We start from the raw sequence: 17521 nt of genomic DNA, 5'->3' as shown, positions 1-17521 counted from the left end.
TACTATCCTGTTTACATTGCAAAGTCTCAAAATTCACTAGATTTGCAATGTTAAAAAATTAAAAAGCACAGTTGGTGATGGTTGAGTACCTGGAATATTTCATCACAATAGGAGTGACCCCAGGTACATGGACTTTTGATTGACTTTTGATTAAGCCAATAGCGTCAAGCCCTGGGTAACCCTGCAGAGGTGGTGAGGGAGGTGGCAGTGCGTTCACCCCTGGGGGCAGCCTCCCCTGTGGGTGGAAGCCGAGGCCCGCCAGGTGGTGCCACACGCCTGCCCTTTCCTCTGGACAGTGCTGCTCCATCTTGCTCACAGATTTTCACAAGTGACTCGACTGGGTCTAGGTCTGGCTTAAATTACAACACAAGTTCAGTGTAACACTTCTTACAGTGTAAGAAGAGTAAACTGTAAATAGAAGATTATCTTACGAATGAATGAGGTTACCTAGAAAATTAAAAGCGAACTATTAAGTTGCAAAGGCAATCTCATTTTGGCTGTAAGTTTTTGGTAAAGGCAAAAAGGGAAGTAAGATAGATTTTAAAAAATTCATTAATGAAGAATACTTACAAATTTATTTGCTAAAACAAACTTTTCTCTGGAATTAAAATTTTTCATCAACATTTTGGGGAAAGAGACATTGAGTGATTATTATCTCCTACAATTAAAAAGGCTTTTAAGAATTAAGTAATTCATGCTATAAAAAAATCAACACATAAAAGCACAATAGGAGGGAAAAACACCATAAGTCTACTAAATTAAGATTCACCATTAATATTCTGGTGACCATCTTTCATGCATCTCCCCACACTCTCTCACACTCTCTCAATTTCTCTCTTTAAATGGGATCATGAAAATCATCTTTCAGGATGGTTTTGATTGAAGGCACAGAAATAATATTCAAATGAATAATTGCAGTATCAAGGCTAATGGGAGAAAGGCTGGACTAAGACATGGATCTAAGATCTATGACTTAGTCTAAGTCATGCAGGCATTTATGCATGGAATGGAAATATGATGTCTCAGGTACTTTGATTTCTAACAGATAACATGTCTATTGAGCATTCTCTAAAATATCTGATGTATGAACTGAGTATCTGGCCAATTCTGAGTGGCTGCAAGGTGACCATTAAATTACTTTAAAATTTTCTAAAAGTGCTCATAGTGACACTATTTGCTGTGACTAGTTTTCACGCATTTGTGAAATTATCTAGTCCAGTGGTTGGCAAACCGCGGCTCGTGAGCCACATGCGGCTCTTTGGCCCCTTGAGTGTTCTAACGCCACTTCTTCAAAATAGACTCGCCCAGGCCAAAAACCGACTTCTGCGCATGGGCCACGAAGTTTCAATCGCACTGTACGTGCGGGCCCCACGTGGTATTTTGTGGAAGAGCCACACTCAAGGGGCCAAATAGCCGCATGTGGCTCGCGAGCCGCGGTTTGCCGACCACTGATCTAGTCTGATGGTCCAGCTTTGGAGGAAGCCAAAGAGGTGACTGCAGGTGAAACGAGTATTTCCCTCCAAACTGTGGTTTGAATCACAGTCACTCACAGAGCTCTTATGACTCTGTAATCTATTTCATGAAAGAAAATGGTAAAGGCAGATGGCTATCTTACTCACAGAACTTAAAATCTCAGCGGAACTGATGGGCTAACATTTATTGAGCACTTATTATGGACCAGGCACTGTGCTAAACACTTTAGGTGCTAATTCTCACAACAACCCTATGATGTACTCCTACCATTATCCTTGTTTATGAAGGACTAAAATGAGCTTCAGATAAGTATACCTTCCCAGCTCAGGGAATCATGTTCACGTATGTCTGTCCCCAGAGCATGAGCAGTTAACACTGTGCTGGGTTGGAGTAAAACTGCATCAGCTGGGCCCAGCAGAAACAGCCAGCTGGTGACCTGTTGGCTGCGGCTGAAGGATGTGAGGGTTGAAGAATGCCTACTGACTATGACCCCCCAACACGTCATCCTTCAGGAATGCCAAGGGCCTTCCTGCAAGCATCTAGCCAGCAGATCGGGTGAGAGGTAATAAAATCATGTCACTGAATTGGGGGTTACTTATCCACAGTTTCTACGGCCGAACAACGAGCATTTAATTGAATCCATTACATGAGCTTGGCTGGTGATGAAATGGCAGACGTAACTGTACGTGGGCAGCACATGAATCCCACTGTACCGTTTATGTTCAGACTAGAGGCCCAATGCACGGAATTCGTGAAGGGGCTTGGCCCTCGCAGCGCGGCGGCTTGCCTCGGCCCTCGCAGCCCAGGCTTTGTCTGGAAGGTCGTTCAGCTGTCTGGACTAATTAGCATATTATGCTTTTATTATTATAGATTTGGGCAGTGTCCCAGGGGTGCTCCCGTCTTGAATTAGTTTGCCTGAATACTGGTAAATGATTGAATATTATCCTACAGTAAATGCCCAAATAAAACAAAACCAAACCAAAACCGTTTTCTATATCTTACCCCTGTGGAAAGCTAACCTTGGAAAATCATTGGATCAAAATGGACTGGAACAGTCATCTAACCCAATGTTCTAGCCTCTGAAGAACCTCTCACTACAGCAGCCCTGACAAGTGACATCCAGCTTCCTAGTCCTGGGCGCTCCCCACTCTCCACAGCAAACCACCGCACTGGTAAGGAGCCTCCGACAGACACTCTTCCTTTCGCCGGGGTGACGTTTGTCTTCCTGTAACCTACTCTGTGGTCCTCATCTTGCCCTATGGATATACAGTTTACAGTTATTTCCTCCTCCCTTTACTCCTGACAGTTTTCCTGATCGCATCATTGCCCCTTTCTGCAGGCTAAACATCCACGTCCCTGTTCCTAGACCTTCGGCCAGGGTGCCAGCGCTCCAGCCAAAGCCCAGTGCGTTAGACTCCAGGTAACGTCCGACAGGGACATGGCCTTTAAAGGGGGCTGTTCCTGTCAGTGATCAGGACACAAATGTCTTTACCCTTCAGCTGTCCTGGTTCCCTTGGCATTAGCATCACATTGTTGATTCACTCTAAACTTGTGGCTAATGAGAAGCCCCGGATCTTTTCTCAAGTGAGCTGTTGTGGCTGAGTGAGGGGAACTCCCAATCTGAGGGACTGTTCCTGAAATAAATGGCTTTGCTAGGGGCGATCCCATCAGAATCAGTATGAAACTGGTGAAAGCCAACTCTCACCACCTTATTAAAATTTCTCTACGTATTTTCCTGGGATCTGGCACATGCAATCCAAAAAACAATTTGTTACTTACTCATTAGCATTCAAGCTAGCTGTGGCTCTGATGATCATGTAGCAGAGTGTGAGAGCACTGAGGAGGCCAAAACTGGCAATAATAAACCATTCTTCTGTTGACAAAGGAAAGGGAGGAAATCACTCAGGGGAGAAGGCTTAAGTCAAATCGATGTCAACATTCCCCTCAAAAGCAACGACGCAGACATCAACGGAGGTGTGAGCCCAGACTGGCTCAAGGAAGTGAAGCAGGAGGAGGTTTGCCAGAGAGCTACTAACTGGAGAGGTTAGTGGAGGAGTGGTGAAAGCTGCGAGGGAGAGGAAAGCATGGCCCACACATTTCTTCCAGTCCAGGTCCTGAGGTCTGTGAGGAGTGTGGCCATCAACAACCGTGCAGTGAAAATATGTATATAAAATTGCACATGGATGTAGATTTCTTTACTTGTTAAATTAAGTGACAGTAAAGTGGACTAGCCATACATGAGACCTTTCCTTCTTCATTTTGTCACTTCTGCACGGTTATGTCATTCATTCTTGGAGGATGGCTTAGAAATACGGAGCGGTGGTTCCCAAGGGTCCTGTGGGCAGTCTGCAGGCTGGCCTTCCACGGCATTCGCTTCTACCTTCTTTCCTCTTATGCGTGGGTCACTCAGAGTCTTTACTTAACAAGCACAGGCTCTCCCAACGAGGACTGCCCTCCCCACCCCAGCGCGGGACGCAGCACTGGCTGGTCTGGCTCTGTCAAGCTTGAGGAGGAAGGTAGGTGATTCACAAGATACATGGCCCACCACAGAGTTGAAAGCCTCTGGCACACAGAACTCTAAGGATTTTTATCTAGTCTCACTCTAGGTCCAGGAGGTCAGCTTATATTTCCCCTGACATTTCAAAGTCTGTATTGCAACTTTCCAAATATGGTATTTACTGAAAACCTTGAAAATAACCTGAGAACCAATCTGACGTCCTAAAAGTCTGAACTCTCAGATGTTTTCTGGAGTATACACTGACTAGGGCTGGCTAACCAAGTGTCACACACAGTAAAACTCCTACATGTCTGCATTAAGGCAGAGAGAAGAGATTCCTGCTTGAAATGACAGCTGTTTATATGCAAAAGCTGTGTGCAACCTGGGTGTTTCTCAATCTGGTTTTTCATGAATCTTACAACTTTGCAAAACAGTGTGTGCCTAGGAATTTTTCTAGAAGAAGGTGATTCTACTTTCATTGGATTTTAAAAGTGGTGATCTTTAATTCTCTGCCCAACTTGGTTTAGATTATTAAAAGACTTGGCAAAGTCATTCTTTTTAAATAACAATGCAGCCACTGCTTCTTGGATTATAGATTTCTCATTAGAGTGAATTTATGAGGTTTTTAAGTAAAAATAAACATTCAAGAACCCATACAAAATGCACTATTTTACACGCATATATTTTAAGTTAGGAAAAATGTATGCTGGCATTTAAATAAATTAAGAGATGAATGGTCATCAGTATCAAGAAGCTTAACACAGCATTTGATTTTTTTCTACTTAGAAACTTTTATACAAGGAAAGGAGACTAACTTTTAGAACTTCAATGCCCATGCTTTTGATTTTTGAGTGTACCAACCATATATGCGTGGACTTTCAGTGATAAAAACTAGTAATCAAAAGAAAAAAAACACCTATATCATAACAATGCCGGATGGGCTCAGGGGTGTTTTAGCAAAGGTCCACTGCAGCCGGGGTCTCGTCACCTCTGACCTCCAGGGTGTATTTAGCACAGTGCCTTGCACACAGTGGGCGCTGTCTGAATGCACTGTAGTTACTATGGTGCTACAGAGCTTCGAGGGGAAATAGAGGCAGCTGTGGCGTAATTTAACCACATGAATTTTATTTATTAACATGCATAAATTCTTCTCACGGTGATTAATCTGATGAATGAAGTAGTATCTTTTATCATCAAAATAGAAAATTTTGAAAGGACATTTCTACATAAAATATAATGGAATAATCAGTACTTAATGTTGTAGTAGGTGCTCAATAAATGTTGATCAATGAAGGGCCTACAAAAACTCATGAATAAACAAACAACTTTCATCTCTTTTCTTACTACTTGATCAATTAAAAAAATGTAGAACATAGAACCTAAATACCAACGAAGAAAAATACAAAGTGCTGTTAAAATAAATCACTTGGAAATGGTCAGAAATGAGTCAAACCATATGAAAGACTAGTTTTACTTATTGTATAACTGAACGAAGTCTCCTTGAGTTTAGACAAATGATAGAATAAAACCTGGCAAATCATTTTTGAATAATTTCTGGTTGCTGAGAAACATATATACATTAATTGAACAGTTCACACGAGTCTTACTATGTCAAGGGAAAAATATTTCTTAACAGCTTTACTACTGCACGGATTCTGAGTTAAGCGGAGTCTCAATAGGTTTAGGGCTTGAAGCTAGATGCAAGCAATAGCACATTCTGGAAGAGGCAGCACCAGAGTGGTGATGAGATGAGGTGACGAGTTGTTAGATGAAAATAACAAGGAAAGAACAGAACTGAAGAAAACAGCTGACTGGCTACAGGTGAATGTCCACAAGGCCACATGCACGCCCACCAGCCACTCACACGGACTTAGGTCTGGCCATCAAAACACTGGGTTGCTTCAGTTTTGTCAGTGGTTCGGCAATGATGATATTCACAACTCGCCCAAGAGCACTTAAGGCGGATTCCCCTTGGGCTTTTCACCGCCTTGTGTACAATCACACCAAAGAGGTGATGCCAAGATACCGAACTTCATACCAAGTGCGAAACACAGTGAGCAGCAACAGGCCGCCTCGGCTAACCCTGAAGTTGTGAATTTTTAGGTTCAGATTCTGGATTAGCTTCTCAGGAGGCTATGCAGCCACACCCTCCCCCATGCTGCTGCCCTCCTTCACGGCCCTGCAGGGCCTTGTGAAATGCCTGTCGGCAGCACATCACTTCAAAACATGTTTATAAACAGCTACTGAGACAAACCTCTCAACAACTGCTGGTCAGGGCAGCTAGTCATTTAATTCCACACCAATACACAAGCTCCCTTTTATAAAGCAAGTTTCTTATCTCCAACAGCTGTTTTAACAAAAGTACCCATCGGTTACAGACTAAGTCACTGTCCCGTGACTAACTCAACTCTCCTCCGGACTGTCAACACACCGAACAGCAGCAGCAAATCTGCTGTTGGCTGGGCACAGGGCCCACTTACTTGTTACTGCAATGTTGATCTCTCCCGTCCTCGGAGTGAGCTCCCCATCCTGAGGAAGAGGCGAGATCCCCGACGTTCGAAGCGGCTCGAGGCCGAGGGAGTTGTCGTTGGCGAGGTCAGCGAGGGCTGATCTTCGGTTAACTGCCTGGGTCCTGGTGAGCCTTTCCATATCAAGCACTACGTTATCAGTGCAGGGCAAATTTGGCTGCAAAATATTTCGATTAAAAGTACTTGTAAGAATAACAATTTCTAGAGGTTTGACACTGTGTTGAAATGACGTCAAGTTTTTTCCACATGATTTCCTCTAATTTTTCTTCCCATCTACCTTTTCCACTCTAACCCAAGAGGTTTTCTTTAAAAGAAAAAGGTAAAAAAAGAAAAGAGAACGAGGTAATTTCCTCCCAAAAAGGGTATGAAGGAAAACCGAAATCCATTGCAGAACGGAGAAAATGATTATGTCATGTTTGTGGCTGTGGTTCAGAGGCAGAGCACCTCTCTATATATAAAAGCCTAAGTCACTGTTACAACCGAATGACCGGACCGGTGGACCAGTCACTATGACATGCACTGACCACCAGGGGGCGGATGCTCAATGCAGGAGCTGCCCCCTGGTGGTCAGTGCGCTCCCACAGTCAACGTCCTGCGGCCGGCCAACTGCCCGCGGTCCACCCCTCCCCCCCCCCCCCCCGCCCCCGTGCATGAATTCGTTCACCGGGCCTCTAGTCTTAGTATAAAGCTGACCAATAGTCAAGGGTGTAACTTTGGCTCAATGCTCAAGGACAGCCGATAACATACTAGTAACTTCTCTGTAATGCCCCATTTATCTAGTCATCAGTTTTAAAATATCTTCCTCCTTTAAACACACGTAAAGCTTAAAACCAAGAGTAGATAATGCTGAAAAGACTTTTGAACTGTAAGAAAACCGTTTCAAAACCTCAGTGTCTAATCCTGGAGAGGCATAGAGCTGCCTTGGGGCCAAAGCTTACCAACCGAAAAGTGGATAGGCAAGCCTTCTGACTTAACGATATGGATGTTTGGTTTCCCTAGCAACCTTCACCCTTTTAGCCGATAGCAGATAACATATTAGAAGCAGGGTTGGGAATGGTGGCCGGGAGAAGCTTATAAACAGAGAAGTGACAGCCAACCAGACCTCACACAAATAGCTCCCTGGGCAAAAGAATTTCGTTCTACATCACCCCAAAGCCCAACTAAAAACGTTACAGCACAGTGTAATGACTGGGGCTTATAATGACACAGTTAGGTTTATTTTTTCTTTTTTCTTACATACAAGGAACCCTGGCAGCTTGTAATACATTTTAGAAGGATTTTCATTAAAAACGGAGGAAAAGTATTAGCAGTTCAATTAGGATTAAAAACAAACAAAAAACCACCAAGGAGGCTGGAGGCAACAAAAGAGGCTAATATTTTCCACAGTGTCTTCCACATGCAGACACTATGGCAGCTCTATGTTAAACCCCACAAATGGGGGAGACTTTGTCCCCCAAGGGACATTTGGCAATGTCTGGAGGCATTTTTATAGAGTGACCAGGAGGCCATGCTCCTGGCTTTTAGCCGAGCCAGGGGCCCTGTGAGGCAGTCCGAGCGTCCGCAGTGCTGAAAACCCTGTTCAGCTCCGTCAGTGACCTCTGAAGACAGAGGCTCAACGGGAGGAACGTCCCTTCAGGGCGGCAGGGGACCCGTCTCCCGAGAGCACATGTCCGACAGGAGTGCCTGGGCCTGCTCCGGGCTGCCCGGCTGAAACGGGGACGTCCTCTGTTGGTCAAACTAAACCTTTTTCTCATAAGGAGATTATCCATTCACTCTTTTTTTTTTGAGACCAGAAAGTATTTTTTTTTTTTAATCCAGAAAGCAACCATCCTGGATATATACTTCTCTTACGGAAGGAACTGTAACTGTAGGAAGTCTCTGAGGTCCTCGCGGCTTAGCGCCCACTCGCCCGCCAGAGCTGAAGAGCTCTTTGTGCCCCGACCAAAGCCACTGCGGAGGTCAAGGTTCGCCCAGAGCTGCCACCGCCCACCTTCACTGCTGCCACTTACCAAGGCCCAGGAGAATGAAGCAAATCCAAGAGGAAGGAACAGAAGTGATGACATAGTTTTATATTATGCTGAACGCAGGAAAAATTGCTACTGGAATGAAGCCAAACATCTACATTCTGTTCCTTTTTTCGGTTCTTCCCCACACGCCCCCCACCCGACAGAGGCGCCCCTGGGGGACCAGCACAGGGCCTGCCCTTCTCGTCGGGAGTTTCCTGAGAGGGGCTGGAAGAAAGGTGCTGTCGGACAGCCACGTCTGGCCAAGGAGCCAGTGTCTTCTCGTGAGAGGTAACCGTCCACTTGTGCTGTCCAGTTACACTTCGAGACGATACTACACAAAACAGGCAACATACCACAATTCCCAGGGCCTTCAAAATGTTAAGTTTGCACATAGGACAGGTACAATGTTCACTAAGCCAGGGATCCACGCAGGACTTGTGGAAAACATGCCTATAAGAAAATGGAGAATTGTATCAGAAATTATATACTGAATAACTATTAGGTCAAAGTGCAAAGAAATTGTATTAACATATAGCTGACAGCAAGTCTTCCGAGCCCAACCTATATATATAAAAGGCTAAGTGACCGACTGTCTGTCCGTCCGACCGGTACATACAAAGCGCACTGGCAATTTAAAAATAAATGTTGACTCACACATGCGTGATACATATAAAGCTCTTGCTGGTGCCAATCTACACAGAGTAGGAATATTCCTACCTGAACCCGTTTTCGGACATGGTCAGTTATATGTTGCTTTCTCTCAAGTTCGAAGAGCGTGTGATGTTTAAGTTAAACTTGTAAATACTTCATCACAAGGGAAATCAGTCAAGCACTCTGAAAGTGTTTTTACTCTTTTTTAAAAAAATATATATTTTTTATTGATTTTTTTACAGAGAGGAAGGGAGAGGGATAGATAATTAGAAACATCGATGAGAGAGAAACATCGATCAGCTGCCTCCTGCACACCCCCTACTGGGGATGTGCCCGCAACCAAGGTACATGCCCTTGACCGGAATTGAACCTGGGACCCTTCAGTCCGCAGGCTGACGCTCTATCCACTGAGCCAAACTGGTTAGGGCGAAAGTGTTTTTACTCTTAATGTGGTATACAGGGAGATATTAGAATAAGTTTAATCACTTTCAGTCATTGTTTTTATCAATGTTGTGTTTGTATCATGTTTTTTTTTTTTCCTATCATATTTTTGTTTTTATATCATGTTGTTATTATTAATCAATTTATATATTATTTTCATATACATTTTACTAATTTTCTTTAATCTCTGACACTTCTATTATAGAGAAAGGGTGAATAGTGATATTAAAATATTTCTTCTAATTAATTTTCTTTCAACATGCACAAATCTGTGGACTGGGCCACTAGTCTTATATATCAATGAGACTGTTTAATGAGAATTGATAAGTAGTATTTGGATGTTTGGTCTTTTATTCCACCAAATTCCACAAAAGATTTGAGGAAACTTAGGAAATTAAGAATGAAGACAATGAATTACACTTTATAAATCAGTTATGTTTTCTATAACGGTTAAAGCAGAAAAGTAGAATTTCAAAAAGACATTAAATAAAAGTTAAATGAAAAGAGCTCTCTGTATCATTATTAATTCACTAGAGGCCTGGTGCACAAAATTCGTGCACTCGGGGGGTGGGGGACGGGGTCCCTCAGCCCAGCCTGTGCCCTCTTGCAGTCCGGGAGCCCTTGGGGGATGTCCTACTGACGACATCCAAGGGGAGCGGACCTAAGCCGTAAGTGGAACACCCTTAGCGCTGCCGTGGAGGTGGGCGAGGCTCCTGCCACCGCCGCTGCACTTGCTAGCCATGAGCCTGGCTTCTGGCTGAGCAGCGCTCCCTCTGTGGGAGCACACTGACCATTATGGGGCAGCTACTCCATTGAGCGTCTGCCCCCTGGTGGCCAGTGCGTATCATAGCAACTGGTTGTTCTGCCGTTTGGTTGATTTGCATATTAGCCTTTTATTATATAGGACTTCATGGAACTCTGTTTAAATGTCATTTAAACATTACTTAAAAAGACTTCTAAGCAACCTTATGCTAAATGTCTGCACAAGTTACAGGGTAGCCGGGACTATTTTTAGGGATGAACTGTATTTCAGAATCAGATAACACTTAGCTAGCAGTTTCAGCTGTAATGTTAAAGGGAGAGAGAGGAGAGGTGATTCTCTCTTATTCTGGAGAGTAGAAAGTCACAACCTGGCGATTGGAAATAAGTCAGCCACGGAGGGTGTTACAATCCCAGAAAAGGAACTTGTGTCCTTTGGGAGGGAGAAAAGGCGTGAGGGAACTACAGCGAACACTGTTGTGCTCCAGTGCCCGTCACGGCAGCTCTGAGGGCTGAGATGCAGGCGTGTGAGCCGGGGGCCTGGCCACGCAAACATTCCAGGTGCCTCGGGAGGAACAGGAATTTGAGTCTTGGGATAAGATGAAAGAAATTTTGAGAAAGATACCAAATTGAACCATGGTATGTTTTAAAACTTTGTTAATTTGTATCTAGCTTATAAAGTTATATACAGCTATTTAAAAATGCAATTTTGATTTCAACGAGAGCTGTAAAAACTCACTGCCTCAATTGGGATTTGAAAGAACTATCTGTGCTGACAGCTTCAGCCTGAACAATGCACACCCACCTACCTACCGCCCACACGGTGGCCTTGCATCCATTTTTCGGGTAAGAAGAAAGATCTTGGAGACCGAGTTTATGAGTCTAACCTGAAGCCTGCAAAGGATGCACTGACCCAGAACCCGATAGTCCCTGAAGGCGTTTATTTAAATCTGAAGGTTTGTACTTAGGAGGTGGAAGTCACCAAACAGTAGTTGGGATCTAAATACCGGGTGTCCCCCAACATGTAAACACTTTGAATCGTTATCAATCCCAGTGCTTCTTCCTTTTCAGATTTAACCCACTGGAATCAACGACTCAAAGTGTGCATACAGTTCTGGGGACACCCTGTACATGTGGTACTCATAAGGCATCATCATGCCCGCTTCTTGCTCCTCGCATCTTCGTCTGAGTGCTCCCAGAGGGAGATGAAGGCCCCTGGTGGCAGGCACCCTGCGTGCGTGCTCAGAGTGGGGACTACCCCCTTAGCCGTCAACTGTGCCCAGCTGGCTGCAATCTGACCAAGACCAGAACTAGGCTTCTATTCTTTCTGGGGATAAAGACCCCTTTAGCTTTGACATAAAGGACAGATCCTTTCTTACAAGGGTGCACCTGCCTAACGCCTGGCCTAGGTTTCTGGGAGGACCATGAACATCGAGGGTTTGGTTAGTGCTGGGGGGGGGAGGGGCTCTAGGCCAGTTCTAAGTAGGATGGACAATGGACTTTGGCTGGGTGACAGGTGACCTCTGACAGGCCACTCTGGTGCAGGGATGGGGGGCAGCTGACTTTGAGCAGATGTTTGTGGGGACCTCAGTTTAAACAAGCAGCAGTGGCCTGGGGGTCAACAATGGTTTGGCTCTTGCCTTGCACTCTCGCCAGCATTTTTGGTTTCCCCTTTTTTGTCCTGCTTTTCTTTTCTATTTCTGGTTATTCAGGAAGAACAAAATGGCATACTCCCATATTTAGTTTTTAAAGCTGTAAGAGCTAAGTATTTCCTGCTCATGTCTTCCTTTAAACCTTAGTTATAGATTTTTCTTCTATTGAGTTTGTTGATGTAACAGAAAGTGTTGGCCCCCTGCTATGGGGCAGCCTAATGAAGGACAACAAAGACCTGGGTCTCAAGGTACAAACTGAGAACGCCTTCCTTCCTTAGGTAAGTCAAAATCCAGAAGAAATACTCTAAAAAAGTCCCCGACCTTTTCCTTATGACTGTCCGTCCACCCATGGCTTCCTAGCCCCAATCCCCACCCGTCAGCTAGCTGCCCTCCCTGACCCATAGCACACCCCTCTCTTCTGAAAATAAACCCCAGCTACTTCCCTCTTCACCCGCTGGCCCTTCTGACACAAGCCCATCCCTCTCCTGGGGGTCACGGACGGGATCTTGGTGAGCAACTGCCCTGCACTTGCTTCTTCTCTTCACCAGCCATTCTCTTCACCCTCCAGCTTCCAGCTCCTCAGCTCTCCTGTCTCACAGCTCAGTCTGGCCATTCCCTTCCTCCGGGCAAAGCCCTGCGCCTACCACGGCCTGACCTGGGCAGATGCCCTTTCCGACTCCCAGCTGTCTCCTCTGAGAGCCGGGGGTGGGGGTGGGGGTGGGGGTGGGGCGTACGGGGAGGCCGTTTGAAGCAGTAAGTGAAACACGGTATGCATGGAATACTTAGAGCAGCATCAAGGACGTGCAAGTGAAAGGCGCTACTAAACATACATGCGGGGAAAATAACATGGACATTTCACACGGTATCACAATAAATGGCCAGAGCACCTGAGCGTGCCTGGCACCAGAGTGCCCCTGGCCAGCTTTCGGGTGGCCACAAGCATCCAGACGCCTCAGGGGGTGACACCTGGGGCCAGTCTGACCTTGCAAAGAAGCCCCTTCCCACTGTTACAAAAGACTCGATAAAACAATAAAACAATGAAAATACCCACAAAAGCAGAGAAGGGCCCTCCACGTTGAGGGCTGAGTGCTGTCCCGGGATGGAAAGCAGGGTGTGTTCGGGACAGGGACATGTGAAAAGGACAAGCAGAGCAGACTCCAACAAAGTCCTTTATTCCCGTAAGAACACTTTGGGATACAGAATGCGAAGCGCATGGCACATAAAGACCAAACCCCCAGTCCCGGGACACGGTGCCTCCCCCTCTCCTACTCCCCACACGCCGCTAACTAGAGTGAGCGGACCACGCTGGGGTGGGTGAGGAGTCTACAGTGCAGGTGACTTGCTCTCACAGCTCTGCAGCCTCTTGGTGCCGTGCAAGAACCTGGCAAACATAAAAGGATCCAGGATTATTCAAGGTCAGAGACAAGCACGTCCCCGCTGGGCTGGCAGCAGACACTGCTGTGAGGAGGCCTCCCTGAGGCGGGGCAGCACAGGCCGTCGGCCAGCAGCCAGATGACTGACCCGTTTTAGCTCTTAAAGTGGCACCTTCGGCATATGTTTATCCACAGGGCAGCACTCTGCGCATGGAAACTATTTTTATCTTATAAAAATGTGGCTGACCTTTAAATAAAAGAGGGCTAAGGTGCGTTTTCCAGTTTCTAGGGCAAGTTGGCTAACATCCAAAGGATGATCAACTGTAACCAACCGACACAAGTAGGCGGTCCCAGAGCAACGCCAACAGCACATGAATGTGGCGGAAGGCGGACAGTGAAGGCCATGCACAAAGCCAGCAACCCAGGAGCGTGCTCTCTGCAGCGGAGAGTCAGTCCAGGCTCCACACAGGCTTGTTAACCCTGGGGATGGACAGACAGACAGACAGACAGACACAAAAGCACCTGGGCTCTCCCTCTCCCCCTCCGGGAGAAGAGGGGACAGTGAGGACAGATCCCGCAGGGGGTCTGGAGGTGGGTTTGAGAGCTATGAGAATGGAGCAGGAAGGGGCTGAAAGCTGATGAGCAGACAGAGGAAGAGGACGGTGGGGGGGGGGGGACGGGGAGGAGAGAAGGGAGGAGGGGGTACAGTCAGAGCAGACCCCCGGGAGGGCGGGGGGCACAGAGGCCGTCAGAAGACAGGATGGGGAAGCTGTGAGGGTGGTCAGGAGGCAGGTGCTCGTGGGGGCCGGGTCAGGAAGCAGTTTCAGCTGTCTATTAGCCACTGTTTTCTCTCTGAAGCTGATGGCGACGGCATCTGCCGACAGTGAGGGATAAAGGAACGAGTGAAGGTGTTTAAGGAGAACACGTACAACGGGAAGCGCTCTGTGAGGACCAGGGAGAGCCAACCCGGGAGGGGGCTCTGCAGCACCGGAGGCAAGAGGACCAGAGCTGCCTGGCAGCAGGAGTGAAAAGCAGCAGCCGCAGTCACACCTGTACTCGGTGCCGGAGACCTGAGCCCGAGAGGAAGGGCAGGGTGCCCAGGCGGAGGGGACGAGGTGAGCAGCAGCACAAGGCAAGAGTTCATGTGAAGGTGCCTGAGAGGGAGCTATGGAAAAGAGGCGCTGGAGAAGATCTGTAGTAACAATGAGCACTGTGCAGCCTCCGCTAGGTCAGTCTCTAGTGGAGACACCCAGAATTGTTACAGTTGTGGGCGGGAGTATGAGGGTGGGGTGAGTTTGGGGGTAGGGGGGAGTGCTCCTGGCATCTACTGGCTGGAGCCATGGATCCTGCTAAACACCCTGCAGTGCACAGAGCAGCCCCCCACCCCCAGCCCAACCAAGAATGGTCTGGTCCCAAATGTCAACAAGCCACGGCTGAGAAACCCCGTTCCAGGCCAGAAGTTGTCAACTTGGGTCCCACAGAATGTTCTCAACGCAGTTAATTTTCATTAAACCCAGAATGGTGCATTGTTACCATCTCAGTGAGGGGACATGTTTTGCTGAGCAGGGCTGCAGTGCAGCTTAGAGAAAGCTACAACGTGAGATGCGAGTGTAACAAGTCGCTCCAATGCAAAAGGGCGCTTGGACTCACAGGCAGCGCAGAAGTGAGCGGTGCCCTAACTATGGGTGTGAAGAAATGCCGTTCAGTTTGCCACAATTCTGATACTCAAAAACAGAGCACAGCCTAACCAGTTTGGCTCAGTGGATAGAGCGTTGGTCTGCGGACTGAAAGGTCCCAGGTTCGATTCCGGTCAAGGGCATGTACCTTGGTTGCGGGCACATACCCAGTGGGAGGTGTGCAGGAGGCAGCTGATCGATGTTTCTCTCCCATCGATGTTTCTAACTCTCTATCCCTCTCCCTTCCTCTCTGTAAAAAATCAATAAAATATATTTAAAATCAAAACAAAACAAAAACAAACAGAGCACAGCCCTGGCCGGTGGTTCAGTGGTTAGAGCCTTGGCCTGAGCACCTGGAGGGTTGTGGGTTCGATTCCTGGTCAAGCTCAGTTGCAGGTTCAATCCCCAGTCCTGGTTGGGGCACGTGCGGGAGGCAAGCAATTGATGCCTCTCTCTCACATTGATGTTCCTCTCTCTCCCCCCTCCTCCCTTCTCTTTTACTCTCTCTAAAAATCAATGGAAAAAATATCTTCGAGGGAGGATTAGCCAAAATAAATACATAAATAAAAAAGCAGGTAACAGCTGACCACGCTTTATCACGTATCCTGCCAACCTTTTCCTGATTTGTATGTGTATGTGTGTTTCCTTTCACCCCATGCTTTATGACTACAGGGAACAGAATACTGGAAATGCATAATTTAATTTTCTATAGGACAGCTCACATTTAACTTTATAGGTTTACCTTCATATGTACAGTAGTTATTCTTATGTTCCATGATTTTTTAAAACACAGATCTTTCTAGGCTCAAAATAGACCACTTTGTGAATAAGTAAAATAATACCAGTAGCTCATGGAGACAACTCCTATTAATTATTTTATTCTTTCCCATCCGGCATTATTAGAGGCTCGGCGTCGTGGGGCTGTGTTTTAAAGCAAGGGAGAAGGAAGAGGAAAAATCTTTGATTTTAGGCTTCTCAATAGGTACTTCCCTATTTTTCCAATCAGTAGTTGGAACCGTGTATCTTCATGTTTCACATTCCCAGGCGCGGGGAGCACCATGCAGGGACTGACACGCTAACACAGAGAACGTGCTCCTGTCAGGCACCAAAGTGCAGGTGAACACCTCCCTCTGAGGCAGGTATGGCCCCGTGCCAAGGGCCCAGCATTGCAGCAGACCTCCGCATCTGCTCTGCCATTCCTTCTTTTTAAAAAATATATTTTTATTGATTTCAAAAGGAAGGGAGAGGGAGAGAGAGATAGAAACATCAATTATGAAAGAGGATCACTGATCAGCTGTCTTCTGCATGTCCCCTTACCGGGGATTGAGCCCGCAACCCGGGCATGTGCCCTGACCAAGAATCGAACCCTGACCTCCTGGTTCACAGGTCAATGCTCAACCACTAAGCCACACTGGCTGGGCAGCTCAGCCATTTCTGAATAGCATGTCACTAGCAGGTACCGTGGCTTCACTACCCTCCATGGGGAGAAAACACTGACCCCTTACAGGACTCTGGGAACGTGAACTGCACAGAGCAGAGCACCCGCCCCGGAGACGGCATGCAGCACCCGTCCAGCCCCCACTCTGCAAGGCCCGGTTCAGAAAAGGACAGCCGCGGTCCCTAGGGCTCTGGCACCCGCCCACAGCTGAGGCATTATCAGAAGGACTAGGGACGTGCAACGGTTCAAGGAGAGGAATGGTGGCTAGTTTTGAAACCCACAGAATTAACATTTTTTACCTTCATGCTTTCTAGACTACAGGAGTGGCCAGAGGTCATGCCCTTGTGTTTCTCCTAATGAGAGAACGCTTGTGCAATCAGTTCTGGCTGGGGCAGCGCAGGGTGCAGCCGGCCCGGGCCGGCAGGAAAGCCCGGGCTAAGGTGGCTCTGAGAGCAGTCGGCATCTCCACGCTGAGGGAGACATACACACCACCAGCAGTGTTTTTTTTAAACCAAGGAGGTTGACTTACTTGCAGGGGAGAATCCGGACAACATCGTTCTGCTTATAGCTCTCTATGCAGACGGCACAGTGATCAAAGTCTGGGTCTGTTTCCTGAAATGCAAAGCATAGGAACCAAAGTCACACGCGGCAGCGAGAAATGCATAAACGCGGAGAAACAATTCAGACAAGAACTTTCCTGTGGCAACTGTAGGAAACGAGTGACTGTAAAGTGAAAGGTTATAAAAACAATTTAATGTTTCTATTTGCTTAATTAACCATATCAACCCAAATTATATCTAAACCAACCTATTTTGTCTTTATACTGTGTTGTAACAATTAATACTAATTCTGTTTGTGTAACATCTTAGAAGAATTCCAATCCCCCCACCCCACAACACATCATCTGAGCACTGTACTGTGTTCATCACCCCAAGTCAAGTGTCTGTCCCTCACTGTCTATCCCCCAGACCCTCTTCCATGTCCCCTTCTCCCCCCGAATTCTAATTTTTTTCAAGATTCAAATGAG

The 17521-nt window shown here is 46.6% G+C and overlaps 1 protein-coding gene and 1 pseudogene across 4 annotated transcripts in view; one reads left to right on the top strand and one right to left on the bottom strand.

Moving 5' to 3' along the window:
• LOC307100408 (glyceraldehyde-3-phosphate dehydrogenase-like) overlaps positions 1 to 17521 on the top strand; it is a 1087365-nt pseudogene that overhangs the window by 336146 nt on the left and 733698 nt on the right. The gene's annotated exons all lie outside the window — the stretch shown is intronic.
• The window catches only part of RNF130 (ring finger protein 130), a 124116-nt gene that overhangs the window by 21630 nt on the left and 84965 nt on the right, over positions 1 to 17521 (bottom strand). For 2 of the 3 annotated variants that reach the window (XM_079772821.1, XM_079772820.1), the window contains exons 5-7: positions 17024 to 17106; positions 8858 to 8954; positions 6451 to 6655 (exon numbers count right to left, since the gene is read on the bottom strand). In XM_079772821.1, the coding sequence (XP_079628947.1) occupies positions 6451 to 6655; positions 8858 to 8954; positions 17024 to 17106 (385 nt within the window). Of the gene's footprint in view, positions 1 to 3252; positions 3347 to 6450; positions 6656 to 8857; positions 8955 to 17023; positions 17107 to 17521 lie in introns of all 3 variants that reach the window. The other variant, XM_079772822.1, reaches the window with a different exon arrangement.

The sequence above is a fragment of the Cnephaeus nilssonii genome (assembly GCF_951640355.1).
Source record: "Cnephaeus nilssonii genome assembly, chromosome: 5".
NCBI classification, from domain to species: domain Eukaryota; kingdom Metazoa; phylum Chordata; class Mammalia; order Chiroptera; family Vespertilionidae; genus Cnephaeus; species Cnephaeus nilssonii.
Note: the sequence above shows the minus strand (reverse complement) of the source record. Positions and strands in the feature narration are given on the sequence as shown.